The sequence below is a fragment of the Conger conger genome, chromosome 11 (assembly GCF_963514075.1).
Source record: "Conger conger chromosome 11, fConCon1.1, whole genome shotgun sequence".
Lineage (NCBI taxonomy): Eukaryota > Metazoa > Chordata > Actinopteri > Anguilliformes > Congridae > Conger > Conger conger.
The window spans coordinates 43,766,364-43,791,496 of record NC_083770.1 but is presented as its reverse complement, the minus strand read 5'-3'; the positions used below and the strand labels follow the sequence as shown (position 1 = coordinate 43,791,496).

Sequence of the window (25,133 nt, the reverse complement as noted above, 5' to 3'; positions counted from 1 at the left end):
CAAATCCCACACACACATCAAGGCCAAATGACCCAACAAATCCCACACACACATCAAGGCCAAATGACCCAACAAATCCCACACACATATCAAGGCCAAATGACCCAACAAATCCCACACACACATCAAGGCCAAATGACCCAACATCCCACATGCACAACAAGGACAAATGACCCAACATCCCACATGCATAACAAGGCCAAATGACCCAAAATCCCACACACACAACAAGGCCAAATGACCCAACATCCCACACACACAACAAGGACAAATGACCCAACATCCCACATGCACAACAAGGACAAATGACCCAACATCCCACACACACAACAAGGCCAAATGACCCAACATCCCACACACACAACAAGGCCAAATGACCCAACATCCCACACACACATCAAGGCTTAAGGCTGGTTTGCCCTGTGAGATTATGAAACGCACACATGGGTGGGTTTATAATCTCTGCCTAACATGAACATGCTCAGAACGATTATTCAAATAGCAAGGACGGACCTGGCAAAATGCCCGCTGACTGGGTCCCATGTACAGAATGTGTATCTAGATGTATGTATAAAATTTTGTACTTTTTTTCAGTATTAAACAATATTTCAGAAGTGTGTCTAGAATTCATGACTTGGAACAGAACTTTGATTTAGTGTATGGGATCAGCCAGTCAGGACTGGCCATTGGCTGTGGCAGGCCAAACACTACACACAGCACTGTGTTTTAGCCAAACAGTGGCTGTGCTTAAATCAGCAGAGTATACGTCGACAGGTAGACACTGCAGTGTTTTCCTATTCAAGGTCAGACGCAGTACAATAGCTCCTTTTGTAAAGAGGTATTTTCTAACTGGCCTGTCTCAGCATTTTATCAACAGTACATCACTGAGTGAAGCCAAAGGCACCCAGGGCACCTTGCTGTCGCCCTGTCCTCTCGAGTTACTTTGCTACGGACCGCAGATTAATTTTAGACCGCTTGGCTTCAGACAGCTCTGCTGTCTCACTGCAGCTGGCTTTCTGCTTTGAAAGATAGGATCTGCCAAATATTTTTCAACATTTTATAGATGTGACTGCAAAAAATGAATATATTTCTGAAGGTAAAACAATGTGCAAAGTGGAATTTTTATGACATATAAATAACACAAACCTACAATAGCAATAAAACATCAGCACCCGGTAAATCAATATGTTCACATCCACTAAAAAAACACCTAACATGAAGTCGCCCATAAAACATTCTGGTTATTTGTGCAATAAGCCATTAACTCCCTGAGACCCCCCGGGTGGCTGGAAGGCAATAATGCACTCCTAATACTTTCCTAATCAAGCGTTAGGAAAAACCATCATTTAACGCATTTTCCACCCGTAGAATACATTTAAATATTGCTTGCTTAGTACAACAGGCATGAAAATGGATAGACAACATCGCCGAGCATGAAAAACGTATCCTCATAGCTTTCTATAGGCGGCCAGTAGCATAGTGGTTAAGGTAAATGACTGGGACACTGGTGGTTCTAATCCCAGTGTAGCCACAATAAGATCCGCACAGCCGTTGGGCCCTTGAGCAAGGCCCTTAACCCTGCATTGCTCCAGGGGAGAATTGTCTCCTGCTTAGTCTAATCAACTGTATGCTCTGGATAAGAGTGTCTGCCAAATGCCAATAATGTAATGTAATGTAGATAAGCATGGCTCAAAACCAATCAGAGCTGGAGATACCCTCTGCAGAATGTAGGCAGTCCAGCTGCAAAGAGTCTTCCACTTTGCCTGTGTCAGGAAGGGAGTTAGTGGAGGGAGGGATGTTTTAGGAGTATATATTGCGTGTATAGTACTATTGCGCATATATTTGTATAGTTACACTAGTTGCATATAGTTTAATAATTGGCACAGTTCTATTTTCAGATTTCTGCTTATAATATATAAATACTTTATTCCTTCTGTGATGTGTGATATTGCTTTTGGTTGTTTTCACATGCTAAGACCTCGGAGTGAGAGAACTATGAATAAAAAGCCTAGGAACACATTATGTGTTGGCTGTGTGTTCTAAAATACAAGAAATTCACCCTTTTCTCTCTTTTGGGTCTTTCATTGCTGTACACTCACACATAATACAATGAAATGAAGTTAAAAGCTAAGATAAAAACTAAGAGGAGTGGAGAATCAGCCAAAATATGCTTTGGTCTCAGGGGCTTAAAGTACTTGAAAGGGGAAACACAAAAAAGTGGGGCTGAGTGCGTGGTTTTCCTGGGGTTCTCCGCCAAACACATACAGACTTTTGTGCTGATATGACATTTAACGTGCCTTGGGTTTAAGGTGCCACCACAGTTTTCATTAATGTTTTGAAAGTCACTGTGACTCTGAGAAGTTTGTGTAGACCAAAGTTTCCGTTTATTGATATGAACTACCTCATTGCAGTTACAATGCACGTCAGAAATACAGCTACACAGAAATCTGGCAGCGGCTCATTGACTGCCAGAACACTGACACCGAGGAGCTGGGGATGCTAACCACACCTCAGTGCCTCGTGAATACATTGGTTCATACATTCTTTAGTGATACGTTTTGTTGGACGGAAAGTTATGAGCCAGATAGCTTCTTTGCGAAAGATCACGTCTAATGGTGACAGAAAGTAGCACAGTAATATTATTAATATCAACATTCAGGTGATCTGAGAGGGAACTAATCAACTGAACAACAAAAACAAACAGTGATTTTCCTGAAGTCGCTAAACTAGCCTCTCCTCTTTTACATAAACAAAGAGCAGAACACATTTAGTGAAGAGCAACATGGTGAACATGCAAAAACAACAGAAGGAAATATAGGAAATTCACAGACATTCACAAATACAGCTATCTCAAACAGTCAATGCCTTCATTTCTTCAGTTTTTTTTTATTTTTTACAAATTTCTTATTCATGTTTGATGAAATTGATATGACTGGATCCTCTGTGTAACTCTGGATACAGATCTCATGGCTCCACCCTCTCTGCAGACAAAGGTCATTCACCCACTGACACGGAGGTCAAAGGTCAAAGATCAGAGGCAATAAGGCTTCAGAAACAGTCACCTAGAGAATCGCTATGATTCACATCGTAAAAAGGCGAGACATTTTGGCATCTGTTCTTAAATTTCTAGAATTTTTAAATATGACTTAATATCATTTTGCAAATAGATATTTTTACTGTATGTGGTTCTACGTTTTGTCTGTAGCACAACCGATGCACATTTAAGCATTTTGTGATATAGAAAGTCACTGGGTCAACTACAGCTCGTCAGAGCGGATAACGTGGAACAAGGTGACATTGTACAACACTTGGTGGCCGTTGTTCCAGGCGTACAGCGCCCGGTCCTTGGGGTTGTAGTCCAACATGGAGATGTGGGAGTAGGTGGTCTGGAAGGGTATGTCGATGTACTCGTAGGTGGAGGAGTTGGTGTGGAAGGCGTAATAGACCTTGGTGCCGCCGGTGTAGCCGTTGGTGACGTAGAGCGTGCCGCAGATGATGAAGGACTCACCAGCGCTCCTTTTGGGATGGTTGGTGGTCCAGCTCTTGATCACCTGCAGGGTGTTGGGGTTCAGCTTGCTGATCACAATGTTCCCCGCGTTCTGATTGGTGGCGTACACCGCCCAAAGCCCCCCCTCGTCCACCATCAGGTCGATGTCCGAGTGCCCCCCCCAGGCGTAGTGGTACATGTTGTTGTAGCCGGCGTAGTCCAGCGGGCGGGATTTGCTGATGGAGGAGGTTTTGAAGTCGAACTTGATGATGATGTGACTCTGGAACTTGTTGTAGTAGATGGATCCGTTGTAGACCACTTGACCCGTGCCAGACCAGGGGTGTGGGAGCCGGTGGGAGGTGAAGTTGTCGGACGTCACAAAATCTGCCATGGACTTGTACTCTCGCACGAAGCGGTTGTTGTGGTAACCGTCCATGTACCAGACCTGCAGACACAAAGCACCATGGGTCATTCCAGGATGGATCTCTCTGTCTCTCTCTCTCTGTCTCTCTCTCTCTGTCTCTCTCTCTCTGTCTCTATCTCTCTCTGTCTCTATCTCTCTCTCTGTCTGTCTCTCTCTCTGTCTCTCCATCTCTCTCTGTCTCTCTCTCTCTCTCTGATATTCCGACCCAGATAAAATTTTGTTATTCAATTTTAAAATTAAATCAAGTCAGGGACGTAGAGAAATGAGATGCAGGAATATGATTAGCAACCCGGGCTTGCAACCCTAAGCTTGAAGGTCTGTTTTCTGGGAGGGGTGCTGCTGTTGTACCCTTGAGGAAGGTACATAGCCTGAATTGCAGTAAACATCCAGCAGTGTAAATGTATATCCAAATAATTTTAGCTGCGTATGGCACTTTCAATATGAGGATCTGCTATATGGCTCAAATTTAAATGGGGTCTCCTGTCCAGACCTGACTGCTCTGCAAAAGAGAGCAGCAAAGATTTCCTCCCAGCATCTTCATCTGATGTGCTTTCAGGATATAATCAGTTTGAAGACAAAGTGCGTTAAAACCGTGTAATGACCTCTTCGTAGTGGATTATTTTTTACTAAGCATATAAGAGAAGTAGCTTGCCTGAGATGGTGAATAATGGTGGAACTGCTTGCAAACCGCAGAGCTGGAGACTGGAGAGCGTGAGCGTGGTTTATTTAGCAGTCTATTTAGTGTGTTTTCACAAGAACTCACCCTGGTGTCTCCATCTGGTGCCAACGGGTCAGTCATCCAGGATCCGAACCTTGATCCAGATGTCTTTATGGTGACCGGATCACTGATTCCGGTCAGCTTTCCACATGCTGGAAAAAACACACAGAAGCATAACCTCTCCAAAAAACAAACAAAAAAAAGACACTATAACACACTCCCATGTGTATACACACACATACACACACACACACGCATACACACACAGAAAACCAGAAATGTGAGAAGCTGATTGTGATGGAGCAGCCTGGATGATGCTCTGAGCTCTTCTTAAGCAGAGCTGATCTGACATATGAGCTGTATTGAGTACACTGCTGACCATTTTGTATATGAAATTGTCAGACATATCTTGACCATAGCCATGAAAATAATTGCTGAATTATATATAAATATACTTGTAACAGTGCTAAATATATTTTAGGTGATAAAATAAATGACTAACATGATAACGTGTCTGTTTCATGGTGTTACTCAGCACCATTACACCTTAGCAGGCAGAAGTGCTGTGTGCTGCCAGGATCACACAGCTCCTCCTAAAACTGTTAATATACTATTGCCTCTCTGCAACCATTACTATTTCTACCCCTTCACTATGCTTGCCTTCACAATACCACTGCCATCCCTCTACTACTGTAACTTATTATAACTATTGTTATAATAACCCCATCACTACACTAGACTCCACTATACTACTCCCACTGTTATGGCAAAACTATTACAATACAATATTATTGCTATGTTAGCCTAATTACTAGCTCTCACAAAACTCAACCCATAATGACATCTTTACAGTAACCCCATAGCAATTGTAGCCCCATTGCTATAATATAACAGTATTAGCCCGATTACAATACTATCTCCATCAGCAGTGTTGGTCAAAGAAAAAAAACAAACAATAAATATGATTGTGAGTAAACCCACACTCTGCTGTATAGGGTTAATCAATGCGGTCTCTTCTGTACGGGTTTCTCTGACTGGCCTTGTGTATGCTAATGTTTTCCCTGATTGAAAATGAAATTAGGAAAATCTGTTCTTTTGAAACTCTCATTCTCTCTCTCTCTCTCTCTCTCTCTCTCTCTCCCTCTCTCTCTCTCTCTCTCTCTCTCTCACATTTTTTATTGCTGCTATCAAATTTCAAATCAGCCACATCTCAGACACAGACATAAATCAAATCAAATAACACATTTATGTAACCGCACTGCTTTTATAATGAATTATAAATTAATGAATACATTTGTCTCCAGGGCAGTGTGCATTGCAGTGTGTTCTGCATTCAATTTATCAAGGTACAGGGACAGTCTGTGTTGTAGACGCATCATGCATGTTAGTGAGACAGACATATTGATTTCCTGCTTTTTACAGAGTGTGCGTAATTTATTGTGAATTAGCAGATATGCTATTGCATTCTGTGAAACTATCCCATTTACGTACAGCCTGGCCCTTTTCTATAATGCTCTTGCATAATATACAGTGCAGAATCTTTGTATCTCATACATTACTGAAAGCAGTAAGCTGGCACTGCTGCTCCTATTTTTTTTTAGCTTATTGTTTCTTCAAATTTATGCATGAAATGTCCATCACTAATGTGTATGGACATGCATATTCAAAGCCCATATTAAAAATAAACTGAATTGCATCCCAGAAGCTCTAATAAACCAAATGTGTTTCCACCGAATTACAACACAGAGCTAATTTGGAAAATCCAGCAGAATCTGCTTGTCAGTTTATCAGAGGTGTTTTCTTCTCATTTGGGCCAAAGGGACTCTTGTTATATATGCTGGGTTTCATTTTAATCACACTTGCAATCCTGGAATTATAATGAGCTATAATTTGTTCATTTGATACTTACTACACATTGAAGGTTTGTGCAAAGCATACTATGTGGAAATTTCCCATATTCACGCCCCAGAATTCCTAATTAGTCATATAGGCTGCTTTTAAATTTAGTAAAGAAAATATGCCTTTTAATGTTTCAATTTAAATTATAGACTGACAGGAAAAATCATTGCGGCCCAAAATCGTACAGCTAGGACTGATACAGAACCTTTTCATAGATAATGAATATTTTTCAAGAGTAAGAAAATTGTTTAAATACTGCAAGTATGGTAAATCTACTCAACAACCTTAATTCTTCAAGAGACTGGCTGTAATATATTGTTGCTGAGATTCTCCCAAAGACAAATGACGCCGAAGGCAGTATACTGCCACTGATCCAGGGTCAGTATTGGACTGTCTTCTTACAGTCATGAACCTGTCTGATGCAACTTCTGTGAAACAAACACGCCTTTTGGCTTGGCACACTAATCAGTCAGGGCTGTCCAATGGGAGAAACATTCAGCAAACGGGTGTTGACTGCAGATGACGGTTTGATTTTTTTGAACAGAGAAATGTGAAACTGACCTGTCTGCCCAGATTTGGATCATTTTCAATCCAAGACATTAGCTGCTCTTGCTGCTGACTGACGAGGTGAAAAGGTTTAAGTGTGATGTGTCTGATTAGGGGAATACAGAATCTATCTTCAGGATTCTCATGATTGTGATTACTTAGTCCAAATGCCAGCCATTGTCTGGATCAAGCCATTTCCCTCCCTGGACAGGGTTAGAGGGTTGCAATGGGAGGCTACTAGGTGACAGGTTTATTCCACTGATTTGATGTTTTGCATTTTGATGTTTTATCTGCTTCACATCACTTTTTTTCATTTAGTGGTGCATACATTTTTGTGGTAGTCCATATTTTCTTTATAAACAAAGATTTGCGGTAGCCTGTAGCCTAGTGGCTAAGGTATGTGCCTGGCACCTGGAAGGTTGGTAATTCAATTCACTGCTCCAGGGGGGATTGTCCCCTGCTTAGTCTAAACAACTGTAAGTTGCTTTGGATAAAAAGTGTCATCTTAATAACATATTATTATTTATGAATCTGCTTTATTAATCTCTTTTTTTATTCAGTGTAAATCCTCCTGCTGTGTCAATCCTCCTGCTGTTTGCTCTTACAAATACGGGAGCTTTCATTCAGGATGCCCACTCCTCCTGAATATATCTCCTCCGGGATATCTCTGACCCACCTGCTCATACAGCTCAGTATCACCCCCGCAAGTGTGCAATAGTCCAACATGTCACCCTCTCCTAGCCAGCAGAAATAAGGATAGTGATGCTCTCACACAGGGCTGTAGTGTGTCCCATAGGGAAGGTCAACACTCTAATGGACTCTAATGCCATCGCACTTAGGAGAACGTTTCTCTTCTGTCATTTAGAATGATAAAAAAATCAATCATAACGCGTTTTCAGTGCAGATTAGCTGTGGAACATGGTGTGGGCAGGGCAGATGATTCAGTTTAGAAGTTATATAGAGCTGTAAAGCATGTGTTTTAACCCCATTGCTAACTCCACACTCACCGTGGCTCTCAGTTTACATGAATGCGGATACGTCATCCCTCACAGCTAAATGGTAAATGGTTGGCATTTATATAGCGCCTTTATCCAAAGCACTCTACAATTGATGCTTCTCATTCACCCATTCATACACACACTCACACACCGACAGCGATTGGCTGCCATGCAAGGCGCCAACCAGCTTGTCAGGAGCATTTGGGGGTTAGTTGTCTTGCTCAGGGACACTTCGACACAGCCCAGGCGGGGGATCGAACCGGCAACCCTCCGACTGCCAGACGACTGCTCTTACTGCCTGAGCCATGTCACCCAACAGCCCAATATCATGATATCATGATACAGCTTCTTACGTGTCGGGAGTCAATGGTATGGGGAGCATGTTCTGATGTGGGAACTTCTGAACAGGGTGTTGTATTTTACTTATTTCAAATCTCTCTGCCACACAGATAATCTCTTTAAGACACAGCCAAAATACAAAACAAAGCATTCATTTCACCTTAGTCATATATCAGTCCCTTATTTACATAACCTGGAACATAACTGACACTTTTCACTTTTCTAAATGGTCAATATGACTGTATGTTCCAAGGATGTGTAAATAAGGTGGTGACAAGTGCATGTTGCTCATGTCACACAGGTGTGTGGGGTGCAATGGATGGGTGTTCAGTAAAATGTTCAACGTCAATTCAACTCTAACAGAATACGTATGAGGGCACCAGGGACCGTATGTACTCTGCAAGAGTCGATAAAGCGCTGAACGTTTCGCCGTGTGGGCGGGTGCGTGCGGCCCTTGACTCCACCGTGGGATGGGGTTCTCCGCGTTTTCTCGGCCTACCTAATTTTTGCATGCACGCGCGGAGCCTCTCCTCGAGATCTGACACTCTGTTCTGCAGCTCCTCGTAGTCATAGGCGCCCATCTCCTCCTGGAGTTCGCTCAGAACCGACGTCAGATTCTGGACCTCCGCCTTAAACTGCATTACCAATTTCGCATCGGCTTTGTACTCCTCCAACACTGGTATCAGTGGCCTAAGCTCCTCCATTTTGGCTTTAATGGCCTGAAAGGTTAAAATAGGCTGGGTTCAGTGTCATGCGTGCAGACCCACACCTGTCTGGCCCTGTCCTGCCTCTCCCTGCGGTGAACGTAGGCACAGGCGTGGCCAGAAACGCCAGCAGAGCAAACAAGTCTCCAGAACACCAGCAACAATGTGGGAAGCTCTTTATTTCTCCCTTCTTAGGGTTACATGCGTCAGATCACATACAACAAAGTTTGTTTTAGTTTGTCTTTCTGAGTAACCAAATGTGTAATAAAAAACAAATATGAGGAATATTGACATAAATAACAACGGTTAGATGAGGAAGGAAATTATTGATGGAATGCTTCTACAGTAGCATGCAGGAAGAGCGCAGGGCTGGTCTGGGGTCCTTAGCGATAAAGACGCTAAAGTCATATAAACTTTTCAGGGTCACATTGGACACGACTGCATCTTCAGTCTCTGCAGCTTTGATATAATGTCTTAAAGTTAGCCCTGCAAGCAAGAAAACGAGAGACCGTTGAAGGAGCTAAACTCGCTGGCCTGCCTAACACACACACAGACGCACACACCAGGCCGCACAGCCCCAGAGATGCGTATGACTGCACTGCCTTCCACAGAGGCTGAGGTTACAGCATGCCCAGACTACCGCAGGTTCAGAGCTGCGCTCCGATTGTGCAAACCCCCTCTGCCAGCCACAACAGCAGGCCAGAGAAATCTTTTGCAGACATTCGGAGATGATGATTTTTGCTAAGGTGTCAATTTAATATATCAACAGCTCTGAACCAGCTTAGCACATTTACACATGCAGTGTGATGACGCCTTCTCATGCAACTTCTACAAATAACGTCAAATAACATACTCCCTGTTTGAAAAATAACATAATATAGTTGTGCCATCATATTTTGTACAACACTGTTATTCTTAACTGTATTAATTAAGGCAATGAGGGCTGAAAGGGGAGTGGAGGACCATTGAAATTGTAGGGTAAGAGTGATGTAATGGGTTGAGAACTGAAAGGGGTTGAGTGTTGGAAAAGGGAGGAGAAGATCATTTAAATGGGAGGTTACAGAGGAGAGAGGCAGGCTGTGTCTCTAATTGCACACTTGTGTTCTTGTGCACTCCTGTTCTTATAAGCTTAACTTACAAGTGCACTAGGAAATCAACTACTTCGAATGCAAGAACATAAAATCTGTTGATTTGAGATACGCTTGTCCTATAACATTGGGACTATTCTGATCGTAACAAGAAACGCATCCAGCACAGGTCAGGCTACCTGCAGCGACTCACTTCTGAAGTGAGTTAGCTAGCTAGCTATGTTATAACAGAAAACATATTTGTTATACAAATTTGTGGGGAACATATGTTGTTATAGTTTTATTTGTCGAGTAAAAAGGTAAAAATGCTTAGCAATATGTATATTAAGGTTGAAATGAGAGAAAATGTGATATTCACGGCTAGCTTTAGTCATCTCCAGTCACTGACATGAGCAAGCATATTTAGTTTCATGCCCTCATCAGCTGCTGCATTGCACTTTTAGGTAGATAGCTTACATTCTGATATATTTGATTGAATATGTAAAATTCCAATTATTCTTTGCTGTCAGCTCTGACAATGCAATGAACAGAAAGTGTGCTCCAAAAGCAGTTCTCAGTCCTCCCAAGTACAGTCAGAGAACTTCCGGTAAATTCTGTGTGTACTTGCCGGCTTTGTACTTGAGTTTGGGGTCACATGACCTTTAACCTCCACGCTTGTGTCACGTCTGTTATTCTGCGACCCCGTCTTTCTGTCTATTTCCCTGTGCCCTGATTTTTCTCCCTGATCTGCCTCACTGGATCTTTTGGATTTTGATTTTGTACCTTTGCTGGTTTGGTCTGTCTTCTCGGTTTTTGAACTCTGCCTGTTTTATGATTACGCTCTGCCGGTCGCACATGTACCTGTCTGCCTGGATAACGACCATCGCCTGTTTTTGGATTACATGTTCGATCTTCCCTGTGTTAATAAAGCCTGCCTTTTTCACATCATCCCTGAGTCTGCTATTGGTCTGCTATTGGTTCCTCTTTCCTGAACCCTGACAGCTAGATTAACGCAAATATTAAATGTGAAGCCCGGCCGCAGTGTGTAGAGTAGAACGTTTAAAGGGTCAGAGGTCAGCGTGCGGAAAATGGCTGAGAAATGGAATTACCGATGCATGATTGAAAGGCCTGGTTTTAAATGGGTTCATTTTGAAATGTATATTTTTTTTATCACATAAAACTCAGTTTTATTAAACTGTCTCTGGCATTAATGGCCTAGCACATTGGCAATAAAGCTTTGAAACTAGCATCAAATAAAAACCTTTTTGTTTTAGCTTTAGCAACTATGCGGATGCCCTGCCTTTAATGTCAATGGCAACTGCTGTTGCCTGCACAGCCAACTGCACTCAACATGTTCCCAAACTGACCCCGTCTTGCTGATGTATAATTGAAAGGAATATTTACTGCTATCGGAACCCAGGTGCACTGGTGGGGATGGCAGAAACGGTTGAGGAGAGGGCAGAGATGATTGTATGGGGGGAGGGCAGGGATTGTGATAAGAGGGAGGGCCGGAATGATTTGACATGGGTGGGCACTGGGCAGGGATTGGTATTAGGGGGTGGGGAGAGATGAGGGATAATTATTATGGGGTGGGGAGAGGTCAGGGGTAATTCTGAGGGGGTGGGTAGAGGTCAGGGGTAATTGTGAGAGGTGGGGAGAGGTCAGGGGTAATTGTGAGGGGGAGGGGTCAGGGAGAAATCTAAGGGCAGAGATGATTGTGGAGGGCAGGGTGTACCTTGTATTGCTTGGCAATGTTCTGCTTGTGGCTCTCTTCCACCTGTCGGAATTTAGTCTCCAGACCTCGCAACTGGACCTCCATCTTCTCCACATACTGCAGGTCTCTCTGCGTGCGCTGGTCCAGAACCTGGATGGACTGAGTCATGTTCTGGACCTGAACCGGAAAACAACACAACGTCTTAGGGCAATAATCCGAACCCGAACCAGAGATAAACAAGACTTACAATCCATATCTGGATCGGAGCCAGAGCAGTAGCTGCAGTTTGTTTGCTTTGGTTAGAATCAGGTTTGAGTTGTTACTTTGGTCACATTTCATCACTGGGCCAGCACATTTTCAAAGAAACCAATAATTTTAATGAAAAATGTTTTCAACAAATGGCAATTTGTTTTATTTTCTTTGGTATCCTTTCAGCACAACATAACATATTTTTATTGTGATGGTTTTTCATTAAATAAGATCATTGTTAGTACGGCTAAAAATCAGACAAAACCGTTGTCGCTGTCGGAAACAGCCAAAGTCACGCCAAAAAAAAAGACTTCTCTGGTCTGTGACGTCACATTGGGAACACAAACAGCTCTGGTGTTATACATCCGGTTTATGATATGACCGAGATGGGTAGCATCAACATATTTTCCATTTTCCATATTCTGGATCAATGGACAGTATCAATGACCCGATGACTCTAACTCTGATGAATATGTAGAACACATTACTGATTCTGATAGCACACCACAGCCGTTCCGGTTTGAGTTAGAGGCGCATGGATTGGAGTCAGAGGATTAGGAGGATTTGCAAGGCAAACAACTGGAGCCCGAAGTCCTTATTGGCAATACCGACTGGAAAGTTAACCTTTTATTTTCATAAATATATGTATATGGGGATCGTTTTCTCTGTTCATGTTGCCTCACTGTCTTATTATGGCATTCACCATATATAACTATGATAGTCTTTCATTGAAGTACATTAACAATCATATGATAGCATAGGCTAATGGGACACATCAAGTGCACAGGGAGGTAGGTAGTATAATAACCTAGTATTACTAATAATCGCTCTCTTGTTCATTAGTCATGCTGTAACTATTTTGATAAGTGAAGTTTCTTGCATAACTTTACTCCAGTACAACCCCATATTAAAAATATTACCCCACATACATGTTGACTCAATTGCTTTATACAGCACTGCACTCAATTGAATGAAGACAGCTTTGCTACAATTTATAGGCGATGTCAAGCTGTTGGCTAGATATAGCGGCAGTTTAGAAGAAAGGGAGTATATGTCTCACTCGCTACACTAGTTAGCTTTACGTCGAGGGGTATATCATGAAGCTGGATAAGTAAAACCCGGAACAGCTGTTTTTACTTCAGTCCATGTTCCAGTTTTGGGAGGGTTCCCATTGCTCTGTGAACTTATCAAGCTGACTTAGCAATTCTGCTTCGTGATATACCCCCTAGGGTGGTTCTCGACGTCATAAATTAATGATGTATTACGCATTTGTATAAGCATCATTAAGCAAGGGCTGCAACCTACAGAACTGAACAAATATTGCTAACTTATTTTGGCATTATAATGCATAGCTAGCTAAAAGGCAACTAACACCACTAGAGAACATATGCAACATACGCAAACAAATCAAATTTGATCAATGTACACTCCTGTTCAAAGGTTTGAGGTCACCTTTTCTTTTTCTGCTTTTTCTGATTTAACATTTTATTTTCAGTTTGTAATCAAACAATTCATATGTGGTCAAAGCGCAGGCTCAGAATTTTCATTAAAGGGTATTTTTATATTTATATGTCATAATTATAGCTCTTTTTAGTAGTCCTGCATTTGAATGTTTGAGACAAATTTGAGAGTCATGTTTTGTATTTGGTTGCATATCCACGGCACGCACGCCATGACTTCCTGATCCATGAACATTATCAGAGTCAGGATATCTTATTTTCAGGACCCTTGATGATTTAAAGCCATTTAGTCAACGAATGTGTTCCATACTGTCTCAGCATAATTTACAGCTGAATCTAGTCCTATCCCCCCAATTCCCATTGTGTTCCATTGCAAAGAGTTTTAGTATCATTTGTAGGACAACCTGCAAATAAGATATCCAGACTCTGATGATGTTGATAGGTCACAGACATCAGGAAGTCATGGCATGCAAAGTATATGCAACAAATTAGGCATTAATTAGACAAAGGAACCAGTAGACAAATGGTCTTGCAAGTGTGCAAAGCTGTGTAAGGTATTAAATTAGTAGTTTCATCATTGACAACTTGTGGCGGCATGGATGGTGCAGTGGGTAGCACTGCCGCCTCACAGCAAGGAGGTCCTGGGTTCGAACCCCTGTCGTCCAGGGCCTCTCTGTGTGGAGTTTGCATGTTCTCCCCGTGTCTGCGTGGGTTTCCTCCCACAGTCCAAAGACATGCAGGTTAGGCTGATTGGAGAGTCTAAATTGCCCGTGGGGATAAGTGTGTGAGTGTGTGAGTGAATGGTGTGTGTGCCCTGCGACGGACTGGCGACCTGTCCAGGGTGTATTCCTGCCTTTCGCCCAATGTATGCTGGGATAGGCTCCAGCCCCCCTGCGACCCTGTTCAGGATAAGCGGGTTCAGATAATGGATGGATGGATGGATCATTGTCCCGAAGGTCCCATATCATTTAAAACCAATGTTGCCAGCCATTTATCAAGCAATGACCTTCTATCACCATTGATCTTTTTTCTCAGGCAATGGTCACTCATCTCACAGACACGCCTACAGCCCACACCCTCTGCATGCCTGCAGGGGAGGAGACAGCCAAGTCAATCATTAGATTCATCAGTGAAACTTACAAATCTGTCTGCATGTCTACCTGCTGTATATACAGTCCCCTCCAAAGGTATTGGAACAGCGAGGCCAATTCCTTTGTTTTTGCAATACACTGAATACATTTGGGTACCAGACTAATACCTGTACACCATTAAGAGTAAAAGTATGTAGTATTCACCTATGTTTGAACATAACATTTATTAATTTATATTACAGGTGCCAATAATTCTGAGCCCACTGTATATCATTCTTTGTCAAAAGCATATGGTTCCTCTGTAATGACATTAAGGTTTGTCATAATGCAAAATCAGTAGTATTTTCTTGTGCTAACATAGGCTTCAGGTTATTATGTATGTATTTATGAAGGGCAGTCTAAATGCTAATCACTGGTGAAGGTTGGGGTATTTAATTGCAGGTGAAGGTCAGGGTATATTAATCACAGGTGAAGGTTGGGGTATTTAATTGCAGGTGAGGATCATGGTATATTAATCACAGGTAAGTCTAGTGTATTCATCTCAGATTAGGAGGAGGGTGTCAGGGTAGAGTGGAGTATGGGTCAATAATGGGGCAGGGTACTTGACAATGATAAGCTTTGGACACGGGGGGCATGGTGTGGAGGTGTTTTGGTCAGACTTGGATCAGCTACAGCTGGTGTACAGGTATAAAATGGTAAACGGTAGCGCCTTTATCCAATGCGCTGTACAATTGATGCTTCCCATTCTCCCATTCATACACACACTGACACAACAACAGCGATTGGCTGCCATGCAAGGCGCCTAACCAGCTCGTCAGGAGCATTTAGGGGTTAGGTGTCTTGCTCAGGGACACTTCGACACAGCCCTGGCAGGGGATCGTCAGGGATGACTATATTAGTCAGGTATTACTATATTAGTCAGGTATCTTCTGGCCATTAGGAGCTGGTCACCTTTTCCAGCAGCTGCCTGAGTTGTTTAGTTCGAGCGTCTCTGGAGCACATGGCCTGCTGAGGAGCCACCACCGTGCAGATACACCGACCCTCGCTGTCCTGGGCTGAGCTGTACACCTGCCATGACTCCTCTGGATTGGCTGGCAACACCTGCAGGAAACAGTGAAAACCGCCAACGTCAACCCAGAGACATATTGAATGGCTCTGCTTCCTGTACAACACTGGCTGGTTTCCAGGTAGCATTCTACAGAGGTTTTTTTACCAGCAGCATTGCAGAGCTATTCTGGTGGCTGGAACCACAATCCAATGTTTCCATTATAAATCAATTGGGTAACATCTGCAAGATAATAGTGTATGATTGTGTGAGGAACCATCTGGAGAGAGGATCCTTGTTTGCAGTTATAAAATAAACTGTCCCCAATCCACAGTACACGCAATCTGCATGCCTTTTGTCAAATGAACATAGATCTTGGAAAATCAACAAAACTATGTTCACTTTCCTCTTATAGATGATTTGCATAAATCACAAGCTTTGAAAACGCTTAAAATACATGGGGTTTAAGTCCAGGATATAGGTATCCTATTATAAAGGCTTTCAGAGCCAACACACTATCCTCTATATAGTCTTGAGGTTTATGCAGCTTGAGGCTTATGTAGCCTGCATTAAAGTAATGACACATTGCCACTAGAGCAGGGGAAAAGATTTCAGAGCAACAAAATAATACATCGGTATTATGTACATTGAAGATCAATTTGAAATCCACAAATATGAGGAAAGAAGCTTCCAGGGCTCTAAAAGCCGGGGAGTGATATTAATTATTTAGATTGTATTTTATCTAGAACCAAGCCTCAGTGAGATATACGGGGCCACTCTCAAGTGTAGTGGTTCTGATGAGCTGTATGCTAATGGATGAACAAGGGTTCAATTATATTTCGATAAGTTAATTAAAAGCCGCAAGCTTTCTGTCCTGAGTGTTTCGTGAATCTAATGCTTCAGTGAGTTCCGTGAATTGTCTTCTGGAGTAAAGGTTGTGTGCAAAATGCTTATCTTGAGATACTGCTAGTGGTGGACTATTACAAGACATTACGATCCGTTGAGAACAGAGGGGGAGTGCGGAGTCTCATGCATTTTAAGATGTTTATCCGAGCTGAAATTGTGCCAGTTTTTTTGCAAAGGTTGAAACCGCGCTTTTCCTCGTTTTCTGGTCAGACAATCTTTAATCCCTTGAGGTGAGACACGGTTGTCTCCCAGTAATCAAATTTAAATCTCTGTAACAATACCATTTTTATATATACTACGTTGTTTTCCTTCGTGTTTCAACTTACCGAATCAGCCTATAAAAGATAGAGACATACTGCAGGTCTCTCTCTCTATATATAAAGGACGTTTATCAAAAACCCTGATTATTACACCAACTTTCTAAACCACTTCCTAAATAGCACTGTTGGTTTGCTGCTGTATAAAATAAATATTAAGTATTATTGCACAGCCATTCTCTTTTGTCGACAGAAACAACATTTCGTTACCTTTAACTGCTACATTTGCCTCAGCAAGAGTGCAGATGTTGTCTCTGGTAATGGGAACGTTAGAGTCGTGTAGTAAGATTCATTCAAGGTATATTCCATATACGTTGAGGTTCTACCATGGGAAGCATGGGTACTTCAATTTGAGCACCCGTAGCACTGCACGTCGTGCCTAGCGCTGCCTTTATTACAGGTGATGCCCTATACGCGCCATTCTCGGGTTTACTTGGGGGTCAATAGACTACAGTAACCATACCATACATCAGACTACCGTGAACTCGGTACGTTATTTTAACTGAATTACTTTTATCTAAGCATATAAAATAACATCTGTGAAGTAGTCTATTATTTATTTGTTTATTTATTTATTGTACTAATAAATGTGATATTAATCTGAGTATTGCTAATCCTGAGTATTACTACTAATACCGTAGTACAGATAACTAACAATTACTCGTGAAAGAACAAACGAGGGAACTCACTCCGGTACTCCTATCCGGCACTCCTGGCGCTGCCGCAAGCTTTGTGGTGTTCAGTCCCACCAAGGAGGGCAACGTCTGTGACATCCAGTTGGTGATCATAGCCATTGTGCTAAGTACAACCCCGATCTTGAGCAAAGGCACCGACATCTCTGCGTTTGGAGTCTCCTGAAAACCTTCATTCTACACATTCCAGCGATGAACACTCGCGGCAATCCATTTCGCATGGAAGAACCTGGTGCAACACCCGCGCCCCCAGTTCGTCCAGTCTCGCCATGGACATAACTTCGAAGGGTTCGGAGGACCTATGTTCTCTTAATTGGAAGCTACAGTGTCCAAGCACGCCCGTTAGAAACGGCAATGACGTCCTACTAAGTGGCGAGAAAGACGGGGGAACCTCGAGTACCTCTTCTCGGCTGTCCTCGCGTGCACTGGCGAGAAAGCTCAGACGGTAGCCTTTTCTATTCTCTGAAATCTCTTGATCCGCCCTGTCTCCACTACACACTGAATAGACTATCGAGATAAGGAGGTGGTCCTTCGCATCTGTGTGACGAAGTGCAAAGTGATGTCATATTCGCTTTGCCTTTTGGAGTCGACCTTACCGGACGACAGTTATAGCTACCACAATTCTTTCTATGGTTGTGATTTATTATCCCGGATTCAACCCTTGTGATTTGTGAACAGCTGGTCTGTGTAGGTCTCGGCCGTTGCTTGCAGGGCACTCTATTATCTCGGTGACATTTAACAGCCCTTTCTGCGCGCCAGGTCGGGTTTGGATTATATTGATATTTTCTCGAGTTTTACGGTTCATGTTGCAGTCTTCTGCTTATATCGACGGAATTGAAAGAAATACTATCGTTTGCGTGAATGGTCACTGTGCTCAAGGATAATATATGGAATCAGATAGCTGTTATAGGCCTATGGGTCTTTAGTATACGCATACATTTCTAAACGTGTAGACGATGATTTTAACGGTATTTAACGAGGTCGTTATAATGATGAATGTTTTTACCTATTGTTAATCCTATTAATGCACATTTAAGGCACCAGAGGCACTCAACGATATATCCACAAATAGATCATCTATGGTCTGTGCCTTGGTTTATTCTATTCAAAATGTTTAAGCAACTGACGGACTCTACCGCCACCGTGTAGCTACAAACGATATTGCAGTTAGACTGTGCCCGTACGACTGGACTTTTCTAACGGGTTTATTTGTATATAGACAACTTTCACAACAAAAATCTTCTTTAGACAACATTACATTACATGTATTTACTGTGCAGGTGGTCTTATCCAGCGATACACAGTAAAAGGTTCCGTGTAACTCTTGGGGGTTCCGTGTAAGTGGGGACATGGGGGCACAAACTAACACGGGGTATGTTTAAACATGGCGATTTTACGTTGTTGCATTTGCGCAAGAATGATGGGTTTGTTGTCACTAATGTATTATAGCAACACGCACCTCATGCGTGAGTGGCAGGACGATTTGAAAACTTCATCAGCAGTTATTAACAAATCTGTGTTTTAGCACCATGCAAATTATGTTTATTTATAAGGCAGTATAGCTTTGCCAAATTTCATGAGCAAGCAGAAACTGTGAGCCATGCAGGAGTACAACTAGCACAGCTGGGGCACATTGGAATGCTGTGTTCCAACATGCCCCGCCTATTATAAATTCATCAGCCACAATAACTTCTAATGTAACATTGTATATTCCATGTATACCATGCACTTATTTGGTACTATCGAGCACATGCTTTTTTTTATAAATTTTTTCTCAGACATTCATTACAAATTAATGTTATCATATGGGGTTCGTATAGACAAACTATAGACCAGTTCTACAGAACAATTAAAAATTAAAAATGTAAACGGTAAGAAATGTTGGATTAAAACAAAGCATTTTTTCAGTTTGTTTTTCGACATTTCGGACGCTGTTTCAACAAGCTCCAGAACTGTTCTCAACTTGCCCCAAGTTGGAACAGTTTCACTCACGTTACTTTCAACTGAAATGTAATTGGCAGGAATGTCCTAGAACTGTACCGATGGTCTATAATCATAGAAAGGACATATATCTTTCTAGATGGAAAATATTTGCTTGAATATGTATATATTTTTTAATTAAGTGAAAACCTAGAAGTTTTAGCTTGTTCCCCGGTCTCCCATACATATGGTCCTCATTCGACAGGCCATTTTACAGCAGAATATTTGGCAATACAGGATAAGTACCATCCTGCACCTCCAGTGCTGCTGCTGGGATGAAAACCACAAAACCACAAAACACTGCACATCACCCTGTGTTGTATACTGATGTTTTGTTTTTGGAATATATGCTGTGATGGTGTCTTGTGTTTTTTTTTTCATACAGAGATGCACATTCGTTTGCATCTACAAGATAATTCTCTTTGCAGAAAAGACAGAAATATTGAATCATGTCTGAACATACTCCTAGAAAAAACATGATTTAACAAAGACTCCCTCTTCTTTGGGAGGTAGCGAGTAAATTAGTAAGACAATCTTCTCTTCAGCCTTACAAGCTAGTAACAAGCTTTTCTGCGTTAGAAGTATGAAGTAAGTCATAACCATAACACATTTTATTTTATTCACAGTTTTACTTCATAGCCAAGCTACGTACTATTTGTGATGACATTCCACCTTACAGGAAGCCAGATAATTTCGACTTGAATTCTCTTTTTATTGGCTTCGGAGCCAATCAACTGTTTAAATTCCATTTAAATGTATAATTCTAATCTAATTTCCCTTGACTTCCTCCATAATTACGCACAATTTTAGATTTTACTCAATTGGAGCTCTACCTTGGAATTTTATAAATATATCTCTCTTTCTGTGTGTGTGTGTGTTTCATAAGTTTACTATTACAGCTTTAACATTAATCAATATGAATTGCATTAGAGCCATTGCTATGGGCTTTCCAGCATCTCAAGTATATGTATTAACCAAGCAAACACTCCGGCCTTAGCCTATCAAGGTATCACTTCACACTGGAGTATAATTTTCAGGTGGGAGATTTTGCCGCTGCAGTGCACTGACAATTTTGTGGATATGGGCACAACATTGGTGACAAGTATACTATAGATATGTTTTGGCATAGAGCTCGAGCAATTGGGAGTCAGTGGGGGGCCTATATAGATCAGTGGGAATCAATGCGAGTCAGAGTCAGTGAAGGACTGCAGAACACATTCAGGGCTAGTGAGAGCCAATGTGGGTGAGTGGTCTGACCTTTCATTTACTGTGTGTGTGTGTGTGTGTGTGTGTGAGTGTGTGTGTGTGTGTGTGTGTGTGTGTGTGTGAGCGAGAGAGAGAGAGAGAGAGAGAGAGATGCACACAGATGGATGTCAGTCAGGTGAATTCTGAAAATGCAAGAAAGTGCCAGTGATCTGTGAAATAGTTAACATTATGCCTGTAAAATGTAAATGTTAAATAAAACTGTCCTGTCTCTTTTGTGATGGTAAAAGGAGAATTCTGCACAATCACATATGCAGCGTTAAATCAACTCTTAGAGCACTCTTTTGTGATTACATTAACATTGGATATTTTAATGTGTGTTTGCCTTGCTGGAATTTGAGCAATCAACGAATGTTTTGGCATCGTGTCACTTCATGTCGGAATTTTCAAAAGTGAGAAAACAAGAGAGCTGGAGAGAGGGAGTGTGACAGATGAATGAGTGAGTGTGAGACACTACTTTCATTAAAATTCCTCTTTTTGTACCACAAATCTCACTCACGCTGTGGAGGACGGGACTAATTTATCCTGTGGAACACGACTGATGATATTTTAGTACGAAAGGGCTACAGTTCAATATGGCTATAGGAAAATATACAGCAGAAAATACTCCAGGGTTAAAATTAGAGTAATGTATGTAACAAATATATATTAGAACTGGAAATGTGATTGCTAACAGAATTTTCAGCATGCCTCATACGACAGTAGTATCTGTACTGTGTCTTTGTTGTTAATGCAAAGTTGGGGCTAATTACCCCTGTTCTTTTACCAGTCGGTGGTGCTCAGACTCCATGATTGTCATTGTCAAGGTCAAAACAGGCAAGCAACAGTATATAACTGCTTGCTAATTTCAACCTGGGGTGAGAGCAGTCAGTTTAATTAAATATCATGGTGACCCAAATGCCTATTATCTGACTGGGAATTAATGTTTCCATTTTTTCCATTTACTGTTCAATAATCAATACTGGCAGAAAATACAAAAATACATATAAATATCTGCTGTTTTTTGTATTAGAGTGAAGTACATCATGACACTAATTAGATAAATGAAAGTGGCCAACAAATACAAATCTTTAATTTGTATTATTTTATTCATTCTTTCTTACACAGACATGATTGGATCTCCTGGCATTAATGTGCTGATCAGCAAAGAATGACTTGGGATTAAAATGAGGGAAAGCTGTTTTCTTAATTAAGCACTTTTCTTTCAAAATGTCTTGTAATTTATTTTTGCCAAAAATATATTTCATAGGGCATGGGGTTATTTTTGTATCAAGTATAATCTGTACAATAAGGTGGGTATATTCTACAAAAAAAAAAAAAAAAGCCGATTGAAAAACAGAAATACAGTTTGTTCCAAATGGGTATATATTTTCAGACCTAGGCATGATACTGTGTTACTGTAGAATCTGGGAGAAAGGAGCACTTAAACTGGGCTTAAACTTTAAAGTGAAGCCAAAGCAAAGACAAATTTGACCTCGGAGATTGCATTGCAATTCATCTCTGAAGCTACTTCAAATTCAAGACTGAGCTCAAGGTGATTTAGCGATCTCATATGATATCTAAATAATGAAGTTGGCAAAATCACTAGTTTTCAGGAATTGTAGTCTGCATTTCTCTATTGAACGGATTAGGAGCAAGAACCAAACCCTTCACACCTTTGCAGGACTTCTAATTTGAGCTTTCAAAGTGACATAGTTAATAGACTTGCTTTACTTTATCCACTATATAGTAGCCTGTATCTACTGTAGCATAAATGCCCCCCTTTTCGAAACCGTATGCCCTACACGAATGCTATCTTGTGGATATTTCTCAATAGTCTTCATAGACTTCATGTATTATAGTCAAACGAGTTTTGAATGTAGTTCACAAGCAAGTCCCCTCCATATATTGACATATCGAAAATAGAAATCGTCCACCCAGACAAAACGGATGCGTAATCCTAAAGTGAAAAACAAATGTTTTACAAACAAATAACAACTACTACTCCTACTACTATCATTACGACTACTACTAATAATAATAACAACAACAACAACAATGTGTTCGTTATCATCTTATTTTTCCCATGTTCACTTGTCGTTTCCTTTTCCTTTTACGGCAGCTTTTCAAATTGTCACCTTTGAAAGTTTTTTCTTTGCGCGCCAGACACGATAGGCTACCTGGGTGTGCGCTTAAACAGTACTGTACGGTAAGGTACCTGACGATATTGTTCAGTAGGCTACATGAGACATGAAAGCGTATTTGCTGTGTTAAAGGCCAAAAGCCCCAGACCGTAACTCGTAGGGCTCCAACAATGTGTTTTTTCTGCTATATCGCTGATTGCTTGCAAATGCCTCTTGAGTTAGAATATCCGCGCTCACTGATGTATTCGTTAATGGAATCAGTTTAGCTCATTTAAATAAATAACGTCTTAATTGATTAACATAGCCTAGTGATTAGTCTTCACCTTCAAATAGGTGGTACCCATCGTATGTTCCCATGTGACCTGTCTAGAATGTTGCCGCTTATAAGAGTTGTTTTTATTTTTTATATTTCCACTAATCTATTATGACAACATTTTACTGCAGCCTACATGATCGTGTCTCCGGAGCCCCAACCAATTTCACAGAACTTAAGTGTAGCGATCCAATCAAGAGTAGCCTAAATGAATACAATTCACACGTTAACAATAGCCTACAGAGGGAGCTTTCATTAACTTTTTAAAACCAAACAAACATTTTTTTCAAGGAACATTAACGAAATTTTTCAGTTGGCTAATCTAGTCTCTGGTGACGAGAAATAAACAAACTTGAAGCCAACAAGGTGACCTACTTTAATACGAACAGGAGGAACCACTGCCTTTTCAATTATAAATGTATTAACTGTAACCACACCCCTATTTTTGTCTGAGCACAAAATAAGATATCACTTCAAAGCCGTGATAATTTGCCTGGCTCTTTATCCAAACGTCCGAATGAGCATGTCGCTCGGTCGACCGCCGCTGTCGCTATGCACGCATCCCTGTGCAACATAGCGATTTTACTGGGACACATCCTCGATGATGAGATTAGAAACAGCACCTACATAAATCTCCACATCCGTTTAAACTGTATGCCAGATTATTCTTGCGTTATCAAGCTAATCACCAGTGCAGCTTTAAATTGAGAAGAAAATGGCGTTTGAAAACCTACTTGGGTGAGTTCTGTGCCCATCAAGACGAGGAGGACGAGGCTCCAGAGCTTGCTTTCGGGTTGCATTTCTGTCCTCGTGGAGCAACGCGTTCCCGTAGACCGTCTGCCCTCCGTGCTCCTCGCCACTCAGCTTTCAGCGCCCAAATAAAGGAAAGCAAGAAACCTGGCTCGCGGAGCCGTCACTTCGCATATTTATCGCATCCCAGTTTCTATGAACGAATGACACACTTCTTTATGTCTAATGGCAGCTGCTCCGTTTGCCGGACATTTGCAAATGAATAGCAGGCTAAACGTAGGAAGAAAACGACTGTTCTCCTCCTGCCAAAAGTTTGCTTCGCAAAGGCAGACACACGAGCGAGAGGGATATTTTGAGCGAACAGGAGCTAACCACGGTCCTGAAACCGGATATGACATAAAACGGGCGTGGGAAATTCAAGAAGAATAAGCAGGGTGGGGTGGAGGGAGGAGTTAAGAAGGGGAGGTGAGAGGAAGAGTGTGTCAGGGATTGATTGCGATCCCTTCTAATGACAGATAGATAATGTTTCGGACGTTTTATGATAAGCCTACATAGACAGCGCATGCTCGAAACACGCAGGCAGTCGAACATACGGAGCATCAGCCACCATCTGCCGTTGCTATGGAGACTGTTCTGTTCCGATTTTCAAAAGAACGGAATGATTTCATAATTCATAATTCATTGGAGCGATCTCCACAGAACCCAGGGAGCTGTCACTCAAAAGCTGTCAACTGCAGGTTCAAATAATCACGACAAGAGCTACCTTATTACTGTAATTACCACCACCAGTATAATCATCATAATAACTGTAATGTTATTAGCATATTATTTACACTGCATCCCACATTTACAAGTTGACAAGTACATTTACAAGAAAACAGAAATTAAATCCTTAACACCTTGGTGTGCACTGAACAAAACCCAGTGAATAGTAGTTTTATCTTTGGAAGCACACATTTTAATAATTTACACTGATTTCAAAATACTGGGACAGCCAACACACTTGAAATGTTTGTGTTGTGGAACGCGGAATCAAATACGGAACCCA

At 41.5% G+C, this 25,133-nt stretch overlaps 1 protein-coding gene across 2 annotated transcripts; it reads right to left on the bottom strand.

Moving 5' to 3' along the window:
- Positions 1 to 2,361: 2,361 nt before the first annotated feature.
- On the bottom strand, positions 2,362 to 24,459 carry LOC133140430 (noelin-like). 2 transcript variants are annotated; one of them, XM_061260396.1, is made up of 6 exons: positions 24,070 to 24,459; positions 15,648 to 15,797; positions 11,918 to 12,073; positions 8,911 to 9,130; positions 4,675 to 4,781; positions 2,362 to 3,932 (listed from the first exon to the last, which is right to left on the bottom strand). In XM_061260396.1, exons 1-6 carry the CDS (start codon positions 24,133 to 24,135, stop codon positions 3,258 to 3,260), a joined length of 1,374 nt encoding a protein of 457 aa, XP_061116380.1. In that variant the 5' UTR covers positions 24,136 to 24,459; the 3' UTR covers positions 2,362 to 3,257. The 2 variants fall into 2 exon arrangements, with proteins under 2 accessions (XP_061116380.1, XP_061116379.1); XM_061260395.1 differs by lacking the exon at positions 24,070 to 24,459 and adding an exon at positions 17,654 to 18,085.
- Between the last annotated feature and the right edge of the window lie 674 nt (positions 24,460 to 25,133).